Source organism: Falco naumanni, chromosome 3 (assembly GCF_017639655.2).
Source record: "Falco naumanni isolate bFalNau1 chromosome 3, bFalNau1.pat, whole genome shotgun sequence".
NCBI classification, from domain to species: Eukaryota; Metazoa; Chordata; class Aves; order Falconiformes; family Falconidae; genus Falco; species Falco naumanni.
The window spans coordinates 30,572,622-30,598,276 of NC_054056.1; the positions used below are offsets into that span (position 1 = coordinate 30,572,622).

Sequence of the window (25,655 nt, forward strand, 5' to 3'; positions counted from 1 at the left end):
CCCCAAAGTGGCACGAAGCTTATGCAACACTAAGACATCCTCTCCCTTTCTCACACTTTATTTTGTCCTCTAATTGGCTTATTTGCATTGAAATGTTATAAAACAGACAGCCAATATAGGAAACCTTAGGATCAACTGCTAAAGCCTGGCAAGAGACATGAAGACAAAGTGGGACAGTCTTGTAACAGGAAGTTTCAGCAAGACTAGGAAATGGTGCTACCAAACTCATCCATCAGGGCAGTAGCAAAACCCTGCCAAAGCTCCCTGATGCTCTGCACCAACGCTACATTGTGTCAGCAAATATAACCTGCATTAACAGACTTGTGGTTTTCTTCCCTGAAGGATTCATTCGGGCACTAGCAATTCAAGCTGGTGAAAAACTTCATAAAACTTAGTGAAAAACAGTAAGAAACAAATGCCATACACAACAGCAATAGCTAACTTTAAACAGTAATTCTTGTTAACAAATATCATGTACACTCCAGCAGTTCCCTCTAGATCTGCCATACTCTGAAGTATTACTTCATCTGTTTTCCCTACCCTTGATGGTCACACCAGTTATCTGCGAGCAAACTCTTTGCACTGAGGCTGGAACAGAAAAATAGCTCAGTTCATATGAGAAATCTGAAAGTAGGTATGCCAGTGCAGCAAACCTTGAAGAAACTAAATACATCGGAGAAAATACTCCAGGCGTATGTAAGAACACAAAGATTTCATCCTACTCATACCAAGTTTAATCTCCTCCTTTAAAAAAAATCCTGAAGGAATGAAACTAAGTTTTCCCTCTTTGTCAAGACAACATAGATAGAACCTTTATAACACTTATTTTACACAAGAACCAAAGTGAATATGCCTTTGCCAAAAACCAAAAACACATACTTCTACTCATCAGGGTCCAAGATTTTTTTAAAAGGCTGCCACAGAGCAATACATACCTTCTGCAACACCCTGTTTTGTATCCAGATGAGCAAGATATATAAAATTTTCAAAAGGTAACATTCAGCAAATGACTAAATATTGAACCAAGGACAATTTTCTGCTCAAACAGAAATCTTATCACTTCCTGAAACTACCCTTGGATGCAACAGTTCCACAGCTTCTCATGCATGGAAGTAATACGTAAATCTCTACACATCTGGACAACACTAAGTTGTTAACAGAAAAGAACAAGATTGTTGTTGGCTAACTTTGTGGCTTTTTTTCAAGCATGTGAAAAACTCAAGCCTGGGAGTAAACTGGCAACTTCTCAAGTCCCAGAGTAGGACAGATAGAAGTATCATGAATTACTTTCCTCATTACCCAGCGCTACATCACTGCATAGCACGCCAGCTGCGACAGTGAAACTGTTTAGAAAGACACATACTTCATAACTCCATCTGGAGAGGACTGTTCATTGAGGAGTTTTTCTCCCTTCCCACTCAAATTGGGAAGCTGAAGGGCTGACATCAGCTCTAAAGTTAGCCATCAGTTTCTATGAGACCTTGGAAAGGGAGGGGGGTACATGGTGGCAGCTACAGCTGCCTGATGACAGTGATTCTGGCAGCAGGTTTCTTAATAATCAATACCCAACAGCACACGAGGTGGGCAGCTAATAGTCATATAAAAAAACCAACAAAACATAAAACCCAAAACAGAAAAGACCCAATGGGAGAAGAGATCCAAGGTGGGGAAAGTTAATACAGTGGATACTGTGTAAATAACACAATTTCTTGCCTCTTACAAATACATCCTTTCATTTACGATAAAAAGTTCAGGTTTAGGCACAAGCAGGTCTGTTCTGCAAGCACAGCCATGCATTCAGAGCATGCTGGGAAAAGCACTTATCAAAGTACTATCTTCAGCCAGAGTAAGGTGTGCAGCTGCTCCTTAAAAGCCTGCTTTCAAATCAAGGAACGGAGAAAGCAAAGACAGTAGCTCAAAGCAAGCTATTTCTTTCAAAGCACAGAGGCCTATTATGATCAATTTTGTTTACATTGTACCCTCTCCTATTGACTAGGAGATCCTAGGGGGTTTATTGGATACAAAATACTAACCAAGCTATTAGTTACTCGATTTGCCCCTTCAGAAATCCTTCACCATCAGTATCTCCTTCATGCAAAGTGCTGATCTTCCAAGCCAGGGCAGCCCAGGCAGCCTGTCTGTCTCTTCCCTCTAGGTGGGCAGCTTTACTGTGCCAGGGCTGCGCAGCCCCGCTCGCAGCTGGGGAGGAGGGAGAGCACGGCTACTGCAGCATCAGGCTGTCCCACAACAAGAATATAATCTCCGTTAAGTACTGGTATTGGTCCACGCTGCAAGGAAAAAAAAAATCAAGATAGAGAAATGGAGTGTACTTTCTACAAATCCACACACCAACATGAAAGAATTCTACAAAAGGAGAATAGCCATTACAGACAGGTCTTCTGGGTCATGAGCTTCCTGACCTGTCAGGGAAAAAGGCGAAGTGGTACCCCAGTCCTGGTCCAAACAGTGCTCTGCTTTCAGATTTGGACTTTCTTCTCTCCAAACCATTTTGTCCTCCCTCTCCTCAGCAATAATTTCTCCTCTTGCTCAGATCACCACACACAGAGCTTCCTCTCCCATCACAAAGATGGGGCAGAAACTTGACAAAAGTTTGCGTGCCCTTCTCAACCTTCATTGCATTTGACATCAGTTTCAAATAATGGAGGAAGTAGTATGAGGCTGACTTACTCCTCCTCAAACTCCACTCTTAGGAGGCCTGGGCACCCAACAACAAGGTCTTCTTGCAGCTGTTCAGAACAGCAGCACTCCTTGAAAGTGTTTAAGGAAGAGACCCAAAGCACTTTCTATTATATATAAAGTCTTATTACTTATCATAATGTGTTTTGAAATCAAAATTACTTATCAAAAAAAAGTGGGTAAGCATTACCCACTACAAAATTCAACCACCAATGTTCATACCTTGTCACGAGTAAATCACAGGAAACGGAATGGAAGCCTAAGAAAAGTCAGGTACAGCTGAGGTACTGAGAATGGTGACCAAATCATGGTAAAGCAACCGAAGAATCAAGTCAGAATATGATTAAATAACTGACGATGCATAGTAACAGTATTTACCTTCAAGTAGCTTGTAATTTTTCACCTTTAACTATTACTTCAGGAGTATCAAATTTATTCACAATATACTGCAATGCCTAGACAAATCAATTTATTTATACCTGTAAGCAAGCTTTCTTGGAAAATACTTATTGTGTTCACGAACAGCACGCAGATTCACTTCCGCATGCTTCCACTGAAAGGGACCATCTTACCTTTATCCTCTATTCTCACTGCCAGCTCATATGTTCCTGCCACTTTCCCAGGCTGTGTGGCCAACCAAGGTCAACCACAGCTGAAGATCAACCAAAAAACCCTGAAAGAAGGTTTTCAGCTGGAGTAAGTTTTAACAGTCCTCATCTTTTCCTAGCTCTTAGTTTAATAGCAATCTCCAGCATTAAACACAGTCTTCCATTCCCTGCCCTAGACATGCTCTTGCATCATCTATCTCTCATCAGCTGAAGATTTTGATTTGGCTGGGTTTGACAGCAGTAATGCTGATAGAGCCATTGGAACATCCTGAATCAGAAGGCAGCAGAACCAGAAATTTTACCTTTATGATTTTTCCTCCTCACTCGCTAGTCCCCCCACCTCTCTGGATTTCCACTGGATTAGTCAGCCTTTTTCCATGCAATTAATGAACTAAGTGTGGCTAAGTGTATTAACAAAGATAGCAGTATGTCAGAAGTGTTAGTTCTGCAAGGCTAGTCTCCATGTTAATTAAGCCATTCCGCTTACGAATTCTCTAAAAAGCCTAATAACAACTTTCAGCTAAATCCAGACTAAAGACTTCATTGCCTAAACTGTTTAAAGGTGCAACTATATATGCATGCATACTACAGTATCCAATACATCTTAGAAATCCATATCAACACATTAGTATTTGCACTTAAACCTCGCATGCATTTTTCAGATGTCAACAAGCTCAGGTACAGGCCAGGGAGAAAGCATATCAGTACCACACCAGGTCTGTTAGCCATGTTTCAACAACAGTCCCAAAGAGGTTATAACCGGAGTTGAACAAAGACTTGTTTGCTTTATAGATGCCAGGAGCCACACACAGAAAATTGCTTACTTCTGAAACAAGTTATTCTCAGTTCAATTTCTCCAGAGGCTGAGATAATTACGTCCTGGGGTATTGTTGCATTAATCACCACTACCTGGTAAAGGCAATGCGCTGGTCCTCAGCTGCTTTAAAATGGGACTCAATAACCATACAAGAGAACAACAGGCTTCGCAGTTCACTCCATAGAGGGTGTTTCTCCAAGCTGTCTGCGCAGTGACTACACCCACCTAAGCTGTTCCAGATCCACGTTCTGTACACTCACTCCTTTGTCCTCCTAACCCCACCACATACACCAGACCCAAGAGGGAGCCACAGAGAGCCCTGCAAGGGGAACGCTGCCTTCCATCACCGGCTCTGCTAAAAGCATGAAACATCCATATATACATCCAGCAACAGCCGAGGAAAGCCTTTACTGCTGTATTCAGTTTCCCTTGCTGGTGTCTCAAACAGAAGCATAGAGGCTTTTCTCCAGTTTTGCTACATCTAGTACTCCCTCAAAGACGGTACTGCTGTAGCTACACCTCCTATGCTGTGCTGCCAGCCAAGCAGCAGTGGCAGATCTATAAGACAGATCAGTATTTTTTCCAATGAGACTGACAATAGAAACATTAGATCAAGTGAGGCTGCCCACTACCACACGCAAACCAGTTTCTCCTTCTGCTTTCCCCCCCTCTAACACAAAGCTGCACTTGAATTAGAAGTAATTAACATTTTCAACATATGTATTTTTATGACCAAAAACCTCAAAAGGAAAAAAAGTCAAAAAGTCTCTCTGCAAAAATTAACATGATTCATTTGAAAACTTACCAAGTGTTGTCTTGTAAGAGTTATTATACGTGAACACCTGTAAGGAGTCAGCTATTAATAGCACCAATGAAACTGTAGTACAGAAACAAAGAAGTGCTACTTGGGGCAATATGATTAAGGCTGTGTCAGCAGTTTGATTTTCATGATTTTAACACCCAGCTGTAAAAATGGCCTTCAGTAGAAGCAAGCATATTGCGTCTGTATCCACAGGGAGCAGTTTCTGTTCTCACTGAGTAAAATGCAAGAGTCAACTATATTTTAATACATAATCTCCAAATAGTAAAATCCAGAATTTGCAAGTCATTTTTGGATATAATCATTGCCAAATAGGACTACACCTTAAAAGACAGTTTGGTAAATACTGCAAGACAGAAACTTGGTAGAGCACAAGAAACGGAAAATCACACACACTTATTTCTCAATTTTGGCATACATTCTTCAAGAATTAGAGGTATACCAAAGAAACTGCGCACTAATACACAGTTCACAGCTATAGATCTTTCTAACTTGGCCTCCATTTGCTTAAACACAGAACAGCATTAACAGATTTATGCTTGAAAAGGCACCATTTGAGATTGTTCAAGCAAGGAAACGTGTAACCAAGTAATAAGCAGCGAGTGATCAGCCCTGTGCACGCACAAAATTAAAAGCCCAACTTACACATGATCCACAACTGTCTCAACAAGCATGAAAACCACAGCATTTCAATCAAACATGCGTTATGGATATACTACTGAAGAGGTCCTGCAATAGAAGAGAATCTTCTTTTAAGTAAAAGGCAGAGTCAAAGAGAACGTGACCAGAATCCAAAAACAAATTCTTTCCAGCATGTTTTGATGCATCAGGTATGCTGCAGGTATTCTGTATTTTATTCTATCTAGCTATTAAGTATAATTACAAACATTACAGACTAGCTTGGAAGGCTAGCACCCCTGACTGCCTCAGTGTGGAAAAGCTGTACTGTCTCTTAGTTTAAATTATCTTACCAAATATTACAACACTAAATTGTAAAAATCTGATTCCCTTCACACTAAAATATGAACAGAGCTATGCTTCTTCCACATACACAAAGGCAGTACAGCCCTACTGTAAAGATAGAAACAATAGTAGGGTTTTTTTGTCCTGGCCTTTCCTACACATTTTCCGCTCATCCCACATTAAAATGAAGCCTCCTCATTAAGATAGAGGAACACATGGAACTACAAAGACTTAAAGGCAACACACCTCACAAATTCTGTAGATTTATAAATCCTGCTCTCCTCCATCTCTCCTCTCAGTCCCACACATGCCAGAGGGAAAGCTGCATACATGCAAAATTTTAAACTAAAGGGAAAAAAATCCAAACCTATCTGAACTCTTAAGAGTAATCTTTTAAAGGTTGGGTTTTTTTTTTAAAAAAAAAAGATATTAGAGTTGGTAACTAGCCAATGCCATTTCCATAAATTCAAATTATTTCTTAGTGAAAGCAATTTTTAAAAGTTAAAATGACTCCACTGAAAGTCAACTGGTCAGGATCAAAGTTGTGACATTACTTCATTCAGCATATCGAATCGCTCACGAGATTTCAGACCTTCACTAGGAACGTGGGCTTGTACTTCCTTAAAAAAACCAACCACTCTTTAATTGATTTTTGGCCACCCTTTTCCTCTTCCTACCATCCAGGGTTATACATTGACCCCACCCTGTCCTTCAGCACACACACACACAATTTTTAATTATAGGGAGGTTTCACAAGGGGGACACTGTCAGTCATTAGCTTACACCGAAGTGCCACAGTCTCAGTGAACCAATAGACAAGAATACCTGAACTCTCCAAAGAGATCTGGAAGAAAAAACATTATATTTTTGCCTGGAAGCATGATTTAACACCAAAGTCACAGTACACACGTGGTAGAGAACAACGAAAGACACATCATTGAGGCCAAGTAAGACAGAAACTAAATACATCAGTCAGTACCTCAGACAGAAAGACCAGAGGGTCAGGGATGGAGAAGACAGCAGGGACAAGATCGCTGCAGCGGTGTGCTGAGGGCACTCAGGAGGCAGGCAGTGATTTGGGAACACTGCTCCTCCCCAGATCAACTCCAAAGCAGCAGCCTCTTTGGAGCAGTACCTGTAAAAGCACACTGTATCTATTGCTTTGATTGTATATCCACACATTTACAGCACAATATGCTCTTCTTACTAAAAGAAACAACACATGTAATCAAGTTCTGTCAGCTTTGCTTACCCTAGAGTGCTTCAGATAAAATAAATGCTTCCTCACTGCAAGATGAGGTGCTACTCAGCACAGCACAAGCCCCATCAGGCAACCACCCTGAGCACCCTCCAGTCAGTCAGGGTACGTAGCCAACAGAGTTCACAACACCAGCCTTCTTATCCCAAGGTAGACACCTGCAATTGCTCAAACCCACCCGCGCTCTCAACAAACTAGAGGTTTCCCACTCACCCAAAAAAACTGCCTGGACAACTCGCTCAGGCATAGAAACAGTGAAACAAGAAGGTTCCCACCCAAGGTGACAGAGTCCATCACCAGCCATAGGGGCTCATACAAAGGAAACTCAATGGCTTCAATTAATTAGTGGAAGTTCACCATTACATTCTGAAGTCACACCAAGTAATTCCAAAAGGAACTCAAGCTACTTCACCAGTGTCAAAACAGTAAGCAGTATGCCCACCACTGCAAGTACTAGTTACAACATTAACTGATAGGTAAGTTACATATTTCAAATGCATGTGTGCACTCTCATTTCGTGCTTTACACACTTTCATGTTAACTAACATTAACTTAAACCATCATTTTACAGTTCATTTAGTTTGTTAAAATCAAAACCACAGCATCATCGCTTAGGGAATTTTAGTTTATTTTCAATTCAGCAGAACTGTGTTACACTTCCCGTTAACTGGTCAAGGCAGATAGACGTGAGATCCTGAGATATGATTAAAACTGTCAGTTTGTGTGATAGAGCCGAATTGCACTGTAAAAGGAATTAACAGTCAGTATTTTTCCATCTAAGTTACTTTCCAATTTTAAGTAAGTCTGATCTCTCATACTGTTTAAACAAGAAAAGCAAAATACAATGTAATGATTTAAAATTCTACCTATGCTTCACAAATAAAAAACTGCAGCATAATAACGCATTTCCACAAAGGTTTTCTTTATAACATGACTAAATAGTGATCCAGCATAGCTGCAAGAGTCTGAAAGTACAAAGAATACCAACAGAAATGCAACAAGTGTCATTTTGGAGACATAGTCAGTATTAAAACTCCTATTTCACTCTTTAATAACAAAGAACTTCCAAATAAGCAAAAAATCCGCTTCTCATCTTAAAATGCAGGAGGACTGAAACAGTTGCACTATATATTCAACTATAAAGGACTGCAATAAGAACACAGGAACATCTAACACTTATCAGGTGACCTTCAGAATTTTAAGAAATCAAATCCATGAAGCAAAACCACTGTTTTAAGTTTTCAATCTTTGATCAGCTACAAGTATGACTCTAAAATGTTCTGGCAAGGGCATAAACTGAAGTTTAACTCTTAGTCATAATGACTTCCTTGCTTTTACATCTTCAGGAATAATTTTCCAAATTTATTTTACATTCAAAAATAAAATACATGCTACCGAGCCTGCAGACCTACAACCACAGAACCGCCGCTGCTGTTCAAAGGCCAGCCAGATTCTGAAACAGCCTCCAGTATCACTGCAAACATTAAGGGGAAAAAAACTCAACAACTTCTAAGCAGAGTCAGTGAAATTCTGCCAGTACAGACCAGACCTGAGCTTCAGCACAACACTTGACCAGTAACAGTCAAATCAGGACCAGCAAAGCAGCTTGTGGGCTGTCTCCTTAAGCATTGCCATGGAACACAGATAGCTCACAAAGCCACCTGGAAGATGGAAAAATATATTTTGCATGCAGGTCTGAAAAGTTCTGTATCCTTTTTATACAGTACATATTGTAGGATTTTAATAATATTTTAATTTCAGAGGCAAACAGCATGCCAAAGTTTGGCAGGAATACATTGACAGACTACTACTGTGTAATCATGGCATCAAATCCACGATCATTTAGTTGTATGAAATCCAAAAAGCATAGCCAGAAATTTCAGCATTTCAAAAACAAGCCTGCTCCACAGTAATGTTTATTCTTTTTAGAGAGTGCTATCAGTGCTAAAGAAGGCAAGGACACCAACCAGCAGCCAAATATACAGTGGTTATTCCTTATCTTACTAGAAGATAAATTGTGAGAGGAAGCTACAGGTCACCACCAGTATCACTGACTAAGCCAGCCATTGCTAATGCACCAAAAGAGATCCTGCATGTGTCAAACAAATGTTATGAAAAAAAGCAAACAAAATAACCACACCCCATGACAACATGCCTGCAATCTGACAAGTAGCATCCCAAACAGCCAGATGTTGTTTCCCAGTTTCAGAACAGCACCAGAAGAAATGTACACATAAGGACTACAGCAGCAATCAGAAGGGACTGCTGCATATCAGGCTAGAAGCATAAAAATCAGCAACAGGTTACGTATAGGAACAGTCAGGAGTATTCCCTGCCTGACTTCAGGTTTTGTTTCCTTCTAGATATAAACACCATCCTACACACCTTGGGAAAGTCTTATTTCCATTCATAAACTGGTAAACATTCAAGCTGTTTCTGGCATGGGTTCAGACATTTTAGGATACAGCTAAGAGAACTGTCTACTCTTTTCCAAGTTGCTACGTGTTTTCTGACTTTGGGGTCGGGGGAGGGTGGGGTGGGCTAAGCTTCTATTGCGGTATGGTGACATGCAACCTCTAAGTGCCTATGAATACACATGACCAGTTACAGCAGATCTGACAGCTTATCTGTTACCACATACTTCAACACTATCCTGGAAGGTGGAACTTTAGAGATCCATATGCAATATACATAACACATTCAAAGAACATCATCTCCTCAGGAACTCAGAAGAGGAAAAAAAGCCAAGAGTCACATATTTAATAGTTATGCAGGTGTCATATGCAGCATAGACAAGGTATCCTCTCATTACAGCAAAAGCACTCAACTAGACATTCAACGTGACAGATGTTTTTCCTTCTGCATTAGATTTCACCACAGGCTGTAGGAATTCTCCTGTGAGAAGAATTTCCAAGCAGCAATAAATGGGTCAAATGACAGCTAAAGCAAAGCCCTGCAGAAACCCTCCATAAAATCTGACTGTATCCTACCATATTTAATATCTACTCAGATTTTTCCAGAGCAAGCATAATTTCTTCTTGTTATTTCAAAGGTGTTCAAGCATAGCAAATACAGCACAAGCTAGTTTATCTACTTGGAAACTCCTTACAAAAAGCCAAGAGCTGTGGCATCCCACACCCAAGGCAAGTGCATTTTTTTTGGCTGATGTACCCATTGAATCACTGTACTTAGCTGAGCATCACTACAAATGTGTTGTGATATTGTCAACTTTGACTGATCTGACTGCACGATGCAAGATGTACTACACATTCAGTGCAACAGCTGTCTCAGGGTACAGTATCAAATGATCTTCAGTGGTACTTACCACTGAATTAACTGCAACCAGACCATAAAGTAAACAGACATGACCTTCGGTTTAATTTGCTTACTGTCAGCTGATTTTTATTTAAAGCAAAATTCATGTTTCCCACTAACAAAAAAAAAAAAAAAACACACAAAAACAACACACAACAAAACTTTAACAAGAAATACTCCTGAAGAAGGAAGCCTGCCTCCTGCCTTAGGTATACTACTTTGCAAATAAATGAAACAAAATTGTTGCAACATTTACATTGCATACAAGGAAGTTCAGTTGTGTAGACGCATGTAAAAAGCACAGGTGACAACAGATAAGCTGGTTTACAGTAACTTGTTTGGCAGGCTTTACAAAAGCTTCATTGTAGATTTAGATTGTCAAGTCTGTGCACACCCCAGAAACAGAAGCAGCTATAGGAACTTTTCAGTAATAGTTAAGAGGAAACTGGAAAGAACTCCACTCTTTCCCCTTACCTTCTATAGCTTTGCTAAGTTGAAAATTTTGGCCGTAACTACATCCCCCAGCTCATATACATATGACCCAAAGGAATTCCTTAGCTGAGGTCCTGAAAAAATAATCCACAAATTCATATGAAAAAAGCAGGAGGTGACAAAATTAAGAAAAAAAATATTTTATTTTGCTCATTTGGCTAGAAAGCAACCAAAGTAGCAAGAGATTCAGAGCAAAAGAGAACACACACCTGTGAGAGGAAATTAGACATCTACCATGCTGCTGATTTGTTCTTGTGTTACTGTTCACATAGTGCTTTGAGGAAACCATGCTTTCCAAAATAAGCCCGAGTTGTGCTGCAACAGCATAGCAGAAAGAACTGGCAAGTTCGTAAGAACATATACTTAATCAGGACTCTACTCCAGACTCAGAAGTCTGGGATAAACTTGCTAGAAATTATCAAGAGAGAAAGTGCTTCCTGGCTCCCAGACTAAATGAAAACGTAGGTGAGTGCAAAGAAACTTAGTCTCAGCACTCCAAAGAGAAGTAAGGTGTGGGCAACAGGAGGCACCATGAGGATGAATACCAGTACCACAACTGCACTGAAAAACCATTTATTCAGCTTTATTGGATTACAGGGATCGGAGCGGTAACCTATGATGTGTTCTTCACAGGCCATCAGCAGGTTTAAGTACTCCATTTTCCTCCTTCTTCTGCATAGCTATCTATTTTCTAAGAAACTGACTCCCTTGTGCAGAAAGCTCAACAGACAAAAAGATATGAAAGAGACAATCAGAGGAGAAAAGACCAAAACTTAGTTGGAGAGGATGAAGTTGCAGGGGAAAAAAAAGTTTCACAGGAGTTCTCTCTTCAGTTTGGATCAGCTGTAGGTACATAAAGAGGACACTTCAACTCTTTAAGAAACTTAGGAAACAGAGAAATATAGGTTCTCTCTACACTGAAAGTCAATCTTCATTAAATTAAAAAACCCACAAACAAAAAGAAATCCCAAGACTAAGCAAGTAGCATGCTGCTGGCAATGGGATATTCTGCTCTCCTTGTCAGTCTGGGCAGCAAGGGCAATAGTACCCTATGACTATCCACAGCGCTCAAGGTAAGTGTTGCTAGGATGAAGTCAGCTTCCCAAACCCAAATTGAGTACCATGCTTCTATGCGTTTCATATCTTAGCACCATTAACATGAACTTTATGATTTTATTCTCCCTGGAATATTTTCAGTGTTTTATCTACTTTCACAGCAGGTACACATCACAGTACACAGTACCTTGTAATTCACTTGCTGTTCACAGTGTTTTTGAATCCACATCCTGTACACACCCTGTTCAAACACAAAGAATCAGATTGCCTACACTGGTCCTTGAGTCCCACCTACTAACTGAGCCAGGCTACCAGAACCTCCCCCTCCAGTAAGCAACCAGAGAATAGACTCCACTGGCAGTCACAAACATTGAGCAAGGCTGAGAAAAGACAGAAAGAAAAAAGGAAAGTTAATACATCAAGACAAACATGAACAAATCCTGTTACTTTTTGTCATGAGTATCTTATAGCTCACTTATATTCAAACACCACCACTAACTGCACTATTCTGAAAGGCAATGGAATACACCTGGACTCCTCTGGGCAAGCGCACAGAGTGGCCAACATCCTGGACACCTGGCTCTTGGAGAAGACTAAAGTCCTACCAATCTGCACATGTTGCTGTGGAATATGAAACACAGATTAAAGAGAAAGGCACAGACCACGCACTTGGAGATTCCTTTGGTAAGGGGTCAATGCATTAGGTGAATTAGACTATCTGGTAACCCTCCTCCCCTCAGAGGGAGAGCCAAGACAATCAAAATTCAGACATCCTCCTAAAAATCAGACCTCTTTTCAGATACTATTCTGGTCTCCCATTTCAGTATTTGTTATACTACTTTTCAATAAAATACCTTTTTCTCAAGTTTCTTTTTGGATGAAACTTGATAGAAACACTTGTATTTATACCCTGTAAAAGGAAAGAGCTGGAATTATATTTTAGGCAAGCTTGGGTTTCACACCACAGCCACTATTCATCCGCTGCAGAGTTTTACATAAGCCACTTATGCCATCTTCTTACAATATGCAGGTGTTCAACTTCTCATACTGTGGAGGACTCTCAGAATCAAACAAGTTTGTTGGAAAGGACCTCTGTGGATCATCCAGTCCAAGTTCCCTGCTCAAGCCAGCATCAACTAAAGCATATCACTCAGGGACATGTCCAGTTTGGTTTTGAATACCTCCAGGAACAGACCCTCCACAACTTTACTGGGCAGTCTGTTCCAGGGCTTGACCATGCTCATAATTTAAAAGAAAACAATCCCAAAACCTCCAAACACCACACACCCTCTTCAAAATTAAATGAAGTTTGTTGTATTTCTGTTTGTGCCCAAATTAGTGCTCCTACATCTCTGCATCCTCTAACTAAGATAAGGATGTTCAACACATCTGAAAGTCTCACTCAAGAGAACAACTGAAAGAGTACCTGGTTTCAGCCAAGACAGTATTTGTTTAAGTGAAAAAGCAGCAATACTAACATTTAGCTTTAGCCCATTTCAGCAGACGCTATCCTCCTATTTCTATAAAGAACATAAATTCTTTGGATTTTATCCTTCATCTGGCAAACCAGCGACTTCTCGGCGGTACAACGGGCTACAATGTTTCCTACACATGCCTTCCAGGTATACACACACTCCCCCGTGACAGATTCCTACCTCAATACTTGATCACAATACTTTAAAAAAGCAACTTTTTAGAAAAGTTACTTAACTGTTTCCTCTACAACCCTTCTCCAAGAAAGCAAGTTCTTAGCCATAGAATATTGAAGAGCTTTATAGTAACATTCCATACCACCTATTCATTTTTATTTATTTTTTTTAAATACTAAGTCATGAGTCATGTTTTCTTATTACTAGTAGTTTGCCCCACAGAGTCTGTCTCGCTTGGTTTCACTCTCAACAGCCACATTTAGAAACACAACTCAATTCACAACAGCTGATCTTGCTTTCTCAGTATCTTCCCTGCCCCCCACCCCACCCCACCCAGTCAGCCTTTCTCAAATGTAACATCTACATAAAACTTGCAGTACACATGTAACACACCAAACCCCTATACAGGCATTAGCAAAGGCCATAAGCAACTGATTGAACTGAAGACAGAGGCAGAGCCCATATTCTAGCTACATCAACCAATTAAAGAGAGCGCACTTGCATTTCTGCATGCATGCTCATTTGCCAGTCGTACTTAGACTTTATCTTAGCGTTTGGCTGAAAGTTCAGAGGCTGCTACTTTGTTTAGCCAAACGACAGCTGAATTTGAAAGACCTGCAGGCAAGGGGGTGCTAGTACTGCTGCTGTAAGAGCTCTCAAAGCAGAAACGCAACTGCTTTCTCTATCTATGCTATCTACGATTTGCAATAGCCTCTGGCCATGTATTGACACTCAAATTCAAGTGCATTGCTTCATTCAAAACTGAGCTTTATAAGTGCGTGTTGAATGATTTTTGTCTATAAACCTCCTACTTTACTGTCTCTTTAAGTAAAACTGACATGATACAAATTATTCACTCCTCATAATCCATGGGGAAAAGTAGAAACATCAACATACAACCTTGTCATTAGCCTCAGCCAGAGCATTTCTCGGTATTTCTTCAAGTAGTCAAATATCTAAATACTCTTACAAGCATCAGTGTATAGAAAGACAATCATATTGATTGCACTGCAATCAGACTTTCCAGAAAGATTTAAATGCAACTTTAACAGACATTTAGTCACAGTGCCTAGAAAAAAAACACTTTAGTAGCTTCCCCAAATAAGAGACCAGACATCTCTGCATATCTAGAATTAAATTTGTTAGTTATACTGGTATTTGATTCAAACCTCCGGTTTTTACAGAGTAATTCTTCAAGGTATAAAATTTTGAAAATTCCAGCACATCTATTTTGCATTGTGAAAACATCTTTGTAAGAACCACATTCTAGTTCTGTAAAAAATACTTCCATTTTAATACATAGAACAGGCCTGTTTCATTTGAAATACCTTTCCTTAAATGAATAAAGTGCTATGCATTACCACCAGCAGCCTACCAGCAGACCAATACCTACATGACATTTCAGAGATGTTTTATCCATCCAACCACAGCAATTGCCTCATTCTAGAAGTCATTTTAGCAAAACAGTGAAGTGTGGTTTGTGCCGCTGCTGTGGCATGCGAAAGGAGATAAGGGAAATCTCAATACTGCAAGAGGAGTATACAACACCACTGCCTATGTGCTTAGAGTCTCTTATCAGCAATACAAGTGGTAGAATAATACTGATTTCTCTCTAACCCCATGGGTAAATGCAGAATTTGCAGAGGTTCATTTATCTGGTTTGATTTCATAGAGACCAAGATCAAGCCCTTGCTGCCAGGAAACTGTTTTCCTTTGTGACTTCACCACACACATAGCAAACTCCTATTATTTGGCCAAAGGTCAAAAATTTACCTTTCCGTCAGTAACACATTCACCCTCACAGAGAATTGTTCTTTTCACATCTTGTACCTAGAAGAGAAACAAACCATGTGAACTGGTCTTGTTAACTGGTGCAGTAAGCTGGCACCATGGCACAAGCCTCTAGTCACTCACTATACAGAAGAACTCCTGCAGACAGCCCACCCTGTTCTGGTATCCTGTGAAGTCTTATGAATCCCATTAGAAGTCCATGAATCAGAAGTTAAAGCTGTGCCATATCTCCATGGTGTATTTCAACCAAAACCGCATCATCGGTCAATTGCCCCATTGTCAAAATATAGCCCTACCTGAGCTCATTTCTCAGTCACAGCAGAAACAAAATTCCATCTTTTGTCAGTGGAAAAGATGGACAATCCAGATGTTCACAGCTATACAGAAGTTCTGAAAAATAAAATGAGTTGTCCAGTTTCAACCCTATGATTAAACACACTTGCTGTGGCATCATCTCAAGTCAGAAAGGGCTGCCACAGCTCAAGCAGCACCTTGCTTGGCCCAAGAGTATTCTAAAGACAAAAGCACAACTTCTACACTTGCCTAAAATTGTCACAGCCCAGCTAGATCAGCACTTGCCTCCCACCTATCCTTGCTCAGGGACCAGGCCCTCCGGGGCCTTAGTTCAGTAAATGCTCCCACATTACACTGACCACACACAAACCAAAGCAGGTTCCTTATACCATGCATCTATGCCAACCCTCTCTTAAAAGAAACTTGCTGTAGCAGAGGGGGGCAGGTCTAAATAAGGGGAGTCTACCATACAATTCTGTTCCATGTCTTCCTCAGCCTGAAGAGATCCAAGCCTTTATCGCTTACCTTGAAAGAGACCAGTTCTGAGGAAGAATGAACAGACCAACTCTCTTCAGTCAAGTAATTAAAGTAACTACCCAGGAAAGACAAAGCCTGAACTCCAGCTTCCACCTAAGCATATTTATACAATTTACACATGGTAATTAAGTTTAAAAAACAGATGGCACTAGGACTTTCTCCCAGGAGGTAGGACATGCAAGTCTGCCCACTCACAGATAAGAAACAGAATCCAAGTCTCCCATTTCTGGGTGAGGCTCCTCTCAATAAAACAAAAACTATCACATAAAAATAAAGGGAGTCAAATAGGGGCAAGGAACAAGTACTGCAGTGACTTCCGTTAAAGTTCATCTAAGAAGAGAGGGATGAGGTTTTCTAGCAGATCTCAAAGTCACAGCAGAATAAAGGATCCCAAAAAAGGCCACCCTCAACACAAAACTTCCATCCTAAGCCAAGAGTTGGTACAGTCTTGTCACTCAGGCACCCAACCTCACTAACTAACTTTCAGGTACCCCAGGCCTTTACTAGCTCTGGTTCTCCACACGTTCCAACGCTAAATAATATACGTGACAAAGGTGAAATTAAGATGAAAGAGCTGCTCTGAAAACAGAAAAAAACAAGAGAACGCAGTACTGAAAGAGCCAGGGCATTGTAGCTACAGGTCTCTAACTTACTATCTTTGATGAAGAAAAACACACTTCTGTCAACAAACTGGAAGACTGTTCAAACAGCACCAAAGTAGTCCTTGGGAAAGCTCTGACTGTCCTCTTGCTAAAAATAAAGATCAAGCAAAAATGTTAGTATATACAGATTATTAGTTTTTCCTCTTCTCAGACACAGCTGTATCTCCTTGTCAGACAGCCACCTGGAGGGCTTTCCTCAGCTTGCTACTGGCAGACTGTTACTAACCCACGGGAAGAGTGCGCGCCCCAAAGTGTTACAAGAACACGTGAGAACAGACATGATGAGGTAAAACATGAACAGCAGATGAATGTTCAAAGCACAGTGCAGATTCTCTTGGATAATAGATGAAAGCTGCTATGACACTATATTGTCTCTGGATTCGCTCCCTCACAAAAGGTCAGGTGGCTCTTCTAGTGTAAAAAGCATTGACAAACATTGTCTCAGGGTGAAAGAGCAACATGTTTGTTTTGAGCTACATGTACTTTCCCACAATGCCGATGGCCTTCTATACAACCCACACCAGCACCTCACAAGTGGATCTGCGAGCATACCAGGACAAGTCAAGAGTTGAAAGGGAAGATCTTCCATGTATGAAGCTGTCACTGATTAAATGAACACCACAAAGGAGAAAAAGCTGTTCTACTGGGATTCTAAGACGAACATTAATGCTTGCTATACAACACTACCTACTTAATAGGCTATACTAATCACAGAAGGTATACCCTCCAAGCAGAAGTCATTCAGCAGGTTCCAAGAGATAAGCCAAACGCAAGCAGCGTAGTTTTGTCCAGGCAGTAGGCAACATTTACATTACAAATAAGGTGTTCCTCAAATATGACTAAGCATGTCATGGACAGCTTTCATTTAGCACCCACTTGCCAGCAAAGAAACAACAATGCAGACCTCTGTGGGGACAAACAATCTGACCAAATATCCAAGCTGCCTGTTAGGAGTGTAGCAGCACAAGGTACAAACTGCATATATCAACACTCCTGCAGGTCTCACCACATTAAAACTCACCACCAGCACATCTTTTTTCACAGTGCAGAAGCTGCTCCAAGGGAAATTGTGATTTTTCCTTCCATGCCATTTTTCTCCTGCACCTTCTTGCTCAAAAGACCAGGACTCTGAGAGCATCATTATCCCTATGAGTAATACAGCCAAAAAAAAAAAAAAAAAGGGAGACTGCAATGAACGCACATGAATACAAAACAAGCAGCCTGGGGAGATGCTTTTGTCATCCATTCAGGTCTGGGTATAAAGCAGGTACTGACTGTAAATGAAGAGATCGGTGGCAAAAAGCCCCTCCGAGTGACAAGTCTGCCCTGATCATGCCTCACACCCGCACCGGTACCACCGCACCGTTGCCTTCACCACTTTAGACCACCAGGATGAAGGGTCCCAACACTGGCTTCTGCCTTTTCTAGGGGCGGCTCCTCTCTCACCGACGCTCACTTCACACCTCACCTTGGTACAGGTTTAGCTGATTTCTTAGCAATTCCTGGTAAAGGTTCCTATAAGACAGCCCAAAGCCGAGATGTAAAGGCGACGCACCACCCCTCACACGGAACACCTGGAGCCCCAGGGCACGCAGCCCCGGCCACCGCGGGCGAGGCCAGAGGGGGCCGTTACCCCGGGCCGGTCTCTCCGTCCCCGAAGCGGCCGGGGGCTGTCAGAGGGGGCTCCGGCACGAACGGCAGGGGGGAGGGGGCACCGGGCACGGGGTCGGCAGCCCCGTTACACGGCGCTGGGAGCGCGGGGTCCCGGGAGGGCGGGAGAACCGCCGCAGGCGCCCGGCAGCCCTACGCCAAGCCCTCCGCCAGCACCGCTCCCACGCACGGCCTCGGTCACGGCTGCCCACGGGCCCCTCACGGCGGGACTCCCCCCGCGTCCTCCGCCGCCGGCAGCCCCGGCCCCCCGCGCGGGGAGAACCCGGCAACGCGGGGAGCCCCCACCGTTACCTGCCCAGTGATGCCCGTGATGAGAGCCACCTTCCTGCTGTTTGTCTCCTCGCCATCGTCTGCCGGTGCCGCGGCGCAGGCACACGCCTCCGCCGCCGGCTGTGCCATCCTCCCGGCGGCGGCGGCGGGCGCGGCCCAGGTGCGGAGATAGCCCGGGGCGGAGGCGCGGCCGCCGGGGGCAGGCTCACGGCGCTGGGGGCGGGCACGGAGAGGAGGACGCCTGCCGCCCCGAGTGCGGCTCGCACATGGGCTGCCGCCACCCGGGGGCTACCTCTGCCGCTCCGGCATTTCCGCGCTGGCCGGCTGCCCGCCGGCGCTCCCGCTCCGCCCCGCCCCGCTCCGCCCCGCCCCGCGGCGGCCGCAGGTGCAGCCCCGCCGCCGGCCCGGCCCGGCCCAGCCCCGCGCAGGCGCGCGCCGGCCAAGCGGCCCGGGCTCAAGCTCCGCTGTAGCCCCGCCTCCTCTCAGTCTTGCCCCGCCCCGCTCGGACCCTCAGCCAATCAGAAGCCCCGACGCTTCCTTAAAGGCACAGAAGACGCAGCTCGCCGCCTGGCAGCGTCGGCGCGCAGGGGCTGAAGGTAGGCGCGGTAATTGGCTGAGAGCGGGAAGAGGGGGCGTGGCCTGCGCAGCTGCCGCCGCGGAGGAGCCGGGCCGCCGACTTCCTGACCGCGTGTCGAGGCGGTGCCACGTGAGAAGAGTGGAGCGGGCTGCGGCCCCGCTCGGGCGCCAGCGGCACGGGGAACACAGCGCCCCCTGCGGCGTGGAGGAGCCAGGTGGCCGCCCCCATAGTGCGCATTAACGCCGGCGCGGCGGCCGGCGGAGGACCACTGGCCCCCGCGGCTCCCGCCCCTGCTGCCCAGTCGCCAGGGCCTACCGGCGGTGCCAGAAACCGAAGAGCAAACCGGGGGGGCGCCCCAGCTGCGTCGGGGAGCTCCAGATCAAAACTGTCTTCCTGTGAGGCACAGGGCCTTCCAGCCATCAGGGGGGCAAAGCTGGGCCTCCTCAGCTTTCTCACTTGCAGAGACACTCGTTTATAAACAACCCCAATGCTTCTAGAAAAGGCATTTATGATAAATATTTCATCTTTTGACGAACACTGAACTGGCACCCTCTGTTGTGGAGGCAGTATAGTGCTGCAGGGAAGAAGGGGCCTGCCCCATACTTCACTGTTAATCCCTGAAGGCCATCGTACCATGTTCCTTCGCTGTATGCTTCTGTGGTGGGACCTCTGCATATGCAGACAATCGTAGAGCTATAATTTTAATATTATTATGGCTTATTACAGCCTGCGGTCAAAAACTACTTGGTGTCATGGAAAGTCCATCATAACTTACAAGGAAAAAGGAGTTGGGAGCACACTGCCTGTCAAGTGGAACCGTACTCTAGAATCCCGAATGCTTTTTTTGCACGCAGCTCCCCCCGCTTTCAGTTTAAATCCCCTTGTTGCAGCCTCACAGTCTGTGATGGAATAGAGAAACTATTACATCATGGTTCGTCAGTTGCAAGATGTCATCCCAATCCTTCCATTTCTGCATCTTGTTTCGGAAGCCTTTTGCCAGGCACACGTAGTTTTATGAAGTTGCCAACACTGGCTACTGCTTTGGCAAACTGATTTCATTCCACTAGTGATTGCTTTATGGGTGTAGTATCTCAGATTCGAAAGAGAAGGTACGCCCCAAATGATATGAATGTCACTCAGTTTTAAAACTACACTGGAGACATAAAAAGACATAAAATTCTGACAGTTTCAGGACTCCGTACACCAGAAAAAAGGCACAGAACATATTTTTGTTTTAAAATTTAGGATTTTAGATTAGAGGCAATTAGGAGCAAGTTTTCTTTATTTACTTATTTATATAGCTCATTCCCTCTTTTGCTAGAGCAGAGCTGCATAAAGCAATGCATGAGCTACAACATTAAAAATTGACCTTTATATGGCCAGATAAGCCTGTCATTTCTAGCTTTTGCTGGCAGTCCATTAAATGCACTCCAAAGTAAAGCTTGCTTGCTTTCTGTGTTCTGCTCCAGAAAGCAGTGAGTAAGGCTGACAAGCCAAGTCCTGAAGCAGGTCTAGAAGAAGAACCTCCATCACTGGGGCCTTCGTGTGCAGCTACCAGGCTTTTTTTCATCACTTTCTCCAGAGAGATGTTTTGCTACCCCAGTTGTCCAGTATCCTACAAGAACTATTTTTCAGATAGAGCATTCTTCTTGACTGTTATTCCCAAAAGCACTCCACCTGTGGGGGGAAGCCAGGTCACACCTTTCATAACTCGTCTCATTAATCAAGTTCATCAGTTGAATGACCACCTTGTCCTATGACTGTGCTCTCAGGTGACAGGCACCTTGGTCCCTTCCCCTTTTAGCAAAATGGCTTTCCTTCCTACCCAGCATGTGCATTCCTGAGTGATTCAGAACAAAAAACTCTGCAATCTGGTCATTTTTGCAGGGGGAGCGTCTAAACCAGACTGAGCTGAGAACACTTTAGCAGGGTTCATACTTGTATTTTTGGTCAATAGTAATACTAGAAACAGGCAGGTGAAGCCAGACAGGATGTAGACCAGTTCAGGTTCCAGCTGACTGAAGGAAAAAAAAAAAAAAAAAAAAAAAAAAGAGAGAAAATAAAAAGCTTTTAACTTGTTTAAATTTCTGTTCCATTTATAAGTTTGGCAGTGGTAGTTGCAGACACCATTAGCCAGCTACCATAATCCTGCTAGGTCTGCCCCTGGCATGCATTGGGGTACATTCCAGGTTTGACTCACAAAGACCGTTCTGTCACCAACGTTTTCCAAGGTACATTTGTAGAAGAGACTGAAGGCTCAATTGTGGCACAGGTACTAGATTTTACCTAAGTTGCTCTGGTGTCGACAGCAATTTATGACAGACGGCAGCTGAAAACTGGACCAGCAGCCCCCAGGGACCCTGGGATTAATATTCACTCTGAGCGCTAGCCTGCACTAATGTCTTCTTGCTGCCTCCAGCACCTGTACCCTTGCATGTGCTACCTAACTTAAAGCTATGTCTGCCCACACCATAATCACTTTTTCACACGTCTGTGTGGACCTGGCTCTAGCATCTAAAACTGTCAAGGAGCTCATGTGAAGAGGAGACAGCAGACTGACACACACCTGCACCTCCAGCCCCCTTGAATCCCTGTAAGAGAGGACTCTTGTGTGAGCATGGGTGTCCAGTAAAAGTTTTATGCCCAGTGAATAAACAGACGGACAAACTCTGAAGAGAAAAAAAGAATAGTATGTCTGGCGTTAACTTTAAAGCTGCCACTCCAGAACTGGGGAGAGAGAGATATGACAGATGTGAAGAAATTTGCTTCATGGTGGTGGATAAAAATGTGTATCACAGGGGAAGAAGGATGGAGAGCGCAGCTGATTGAAAAAGTGGTTAAGCAAGGAAATAATGGAAAATGAACAAGGAGGAAGCAGAGAGGGAAAATTAAAGAGAAAATAAATGTTGCTGAGTGTAAGGAAGAAAGGAATGATAGGAGGAAAAGACTGAAGTGTATTAGATTACAAAAAAATACCATCTTATATGTTAAGGGAAAGGGAAAAGAAGGGACAGCATTCACACCCCAAAATTTTGTTACATTCTAATACCACATACATTGCAATCCCAATGGTCTCAATGTTTGAATGGGGATGTGGCCACATTGCTGGTTGGGACTTGGAAAGATAGCTATGTGAGATTTGATAATCTCGTGTAAATCCATTGCAAGTGCTTGCAGAAAAGAAGTAACCTCACTTTAGCTTCAGAAGTAGAAATTACTGATTTAAAACACTGGTGTTATTCACTGTGGGAAAAAGATATCCCTAGTATTATTTCATTAATAGTGCCACCACTAGAACGAAAGGATTGTTGATGTGATACTACTGTATCCTGTTCTGTACAGGAGTTAGAAGTTGTCATTAGACCAAGTGGAGCCCTCTTTCTCTGCATCACTCAGTGCAGCAAAGGGGAAAACTGGTTATTGTCTTTTCCTGAGGCTCTTCTGAATGATCCACATCCAATAATTTAAGCAACTTCTGCATCATGCTGCCATGAACTCCATCAAAGCAGTGTCCAGTGATCAAAGAACCCTGGTCAAAATACATTGCACCTCAGACAGCAAATACTTTGGATCCTGTCCCCAGCTGTGAAGTCCATGGTGTCATCTAGGGATTGTTCAAAACCCCACCAGGGCTAGTTTGAAGGCTGCAGAAGGGAGGGAAGTGGAGGATGGATAGTGTATCCAAGCGCTTTTTCCTTCCTGAGAAACTTTCGGTTTGTACAGGCAGATAAGTGAGGGGACTGTGGTAGGCCCAGAAGAAGGTACTGTGGGAAGAGTTTCTTTTTCTACTTTGCTGTTTCAAACTAATGGCAGAAAATTATAGTATTCATAGACTTCACAAAGCCAGGGAGCTGTGGAAAGGTGTGTGGAAGAGGGAGTCCAGGGGAGCATCATGGTGGGAAAGAAGGCACAGATGTTGGAGTGAGAATAGCAGCTGCAGAGGGGAGAGCGCCAGATCTCATGAGGAAATAGAGAGTGAGAAGAGACAATGAGGATGAATGGAGGGGCAGTTTCGTAACTATTTTTCTAATTGTTGGCTTGAATATTTGAGGGCATGTGGAGTGATCCGCAACCTCAATGTCCTGGGGTGGCAACTGGCAGGTGAGCAGAAACAGGAGGATTCAGGGGACGGACAGCAGGCCTTGAAACCAGCACTTGGAGATAAGCAGTGCTTGAACATCCATTGCCTCTCAGGTGGATCTTGTGCATCTGAAAAATCTTCCATTTCAGACCTCTCCCCACAGGCTGCTGTATTTCTTTCCAACAGGACCTTCTCAGCGGCAAATGCAGTCCTGAGAAGTTGAGACATCAGTGCTGTGACTCAGCCTTACAAAGTGGGGATCGGGGGGACTCCTGGCACTACTGGCTTCCAGCTGGAGCTGTTTGTGTTCAGCATTCATGCTCTGTGCCCAGCCCACAAGTACTTGCAACCTCCTTTTCCTTTTTGCAAATGCTTGCCTGCTTACTTTTGAAGGGATGGGTAAGACTGACCAGATTTGCTAACTTCTTGACAAAGATGCATCCTTTGAAAGGCAGAGACCCAGTTCCTGTTGGTGCTGTCACAATGTGATTTCTACACCACTCTGCACAGCATGGTGTTTCAAAGGCAAAGGCAGTGCCGCTGCCACATTCCTCTCTCACATGTGTCTCCCACAGTATAGTAAAATGATGCTACCCTGCGGTAAAACTTATGGAAAAGCAGAATGCAGGCTGAGCTTTGTACCACCATTTGTTTCCATCTTAATGGTCTGTGACTGGAAGCTTTACTCAAGCCTGGAGCAGCACCACGACCAGACACATGAGTCTTGATTCCTCCCGTGCTTGGTGCAGGAACAGCATGGGTGTGAAGAAGTGGGGATGTCGGCAGAGAGTTGTGCGGGCTGCGTACTTCTGAACCACTGAAAAGGCCCCTCTCCAGCCCAGCAGAAGGGAGGGAGCCTGCCTGTGTTCACCGTTTTGCAAGGGTTGGCTGGGGCAGGCCTCCTCGTCTCAGCCTTGATGACATTTTCTATGTGGTCAAGAGGAGCCTTGCAGCAGTGGTGGGCTGTATTTGGTAGCCTGAGGCACATGGGCAGGGCTGTGGGGAGCTGGAGGCTGGCTCTTCTGCAGCACCGCAGGGGCAGGGGCTGATGGCCTCGGGGGCTGACATGGGGTCCTGGGCCATGGGCAGGGTGGGGGAAGCCCGGCAGCAGGCAGGGCCAGCCAGGCCTGTGGGTGCTCTTGGGGCTTGGGTAGAACAGCCAGGGACCCAAGCCAAGCCCTGACTCAAAGAGAAATATTGTTTCGTTAAAAAAGAGCATGGCAGTAACTGTCTAGTGCCTCTCTGCTTGTGGTCTGCAAGCAAACCAGCCCTCAGTGCAGCATGTTCCTCAAGCACAAGGAAATAACAATTGTTCCTTTGTATCTCAGCCAGGACTGGAGGTACCTAATTATGGGCATTTTTTTCTGTAAGAAACACCAAATAAATGTCCCTTTTCCTTCCCAGAAGGGAATAAAGTGTCATGAGTACAAAAAGCATGAGGCCCAGTGATGTGTTAGTGTATGCAACTGTCCCTTACAGCTTTGTAAGCCGGTGCTAACTGGACTGGAGCCAATGGACTTAGAACACCTGAGAGAAGAAAGAGGTTCCTAACTGGAAGGAGAATTCTCTGTGCATAAGTGATTAGAAATGTTTTTACCCAACATGATTATTTCAGTATGTACAAGGAGTCACAAGACTTTTAAGGGAGATGTTGGCAGCCCTTTGAGAAGCAGCCTGGTGGTTTAAGTTTAGAAAACTATAAAAGCATAATGTTACTAGAGCTGACAAGCATCTCTGTATATTTTAGAGAAAGCCCAAAAGAGGGAAGCTGAATCCCAAACATCTCAGTCCCTATGAGGGTATTCAAAACAGTGCTTCCAACAGGATAGCAACGATACACAAACATACCTTACAGAACAAATGCTGTCAAAGTTTAATTAATAGGTTTGAAAACCACCAACAAGAAATCACCGGGACTGACAGGAATGAGAAACCTCAATATAAAAATGTGGCTGGTTACAATCTTAGTTGTTGGACTTGGTTTCTTTTTCCTTGCAGGGGGTGTCAAAGAATGAACTAAATGTTATGCAATAAATATTGAAAGTCTGCCTAAAGAAAGATAAGAGTAACTACTGGAAGGCCAGGTTTTTTATAAAT

General features: G+C 43.6%; 1 protein-coding gene across 2 annotated transcripts in view; it reads right to left on the reverse strand.

Annotated features, from left to right (window-relative positions):
- Nucleotides 1-19,283, reverse strand: part of GMDS (GDP-mannose 4,6-dehydratase) — a 427,309-nt gene extending 408,026 nt beyond the window's left edge. The window contains exon 1 of one of the 2 annotated variants that reach the window (XM_040587295.1): nt 18,922-19,283. In XM_040587295.1, coding sequence (XP_040443229.1) covers nt 18,922-19,029 — 108 coding nt within the window. In that variant the 5' untranslated portion in view covers nt 19,030-19,283. Of the gene's footprint in view, nt 1-17,980; nt 18,100-18,921 lie in introns of those variants that run through there. The other variant, XM_040587293.1, reaches the window with a different exon arrangement.
- Between the last annotated feature and the right edge of the window lie 6,372 nt (nt 19,284-25,655).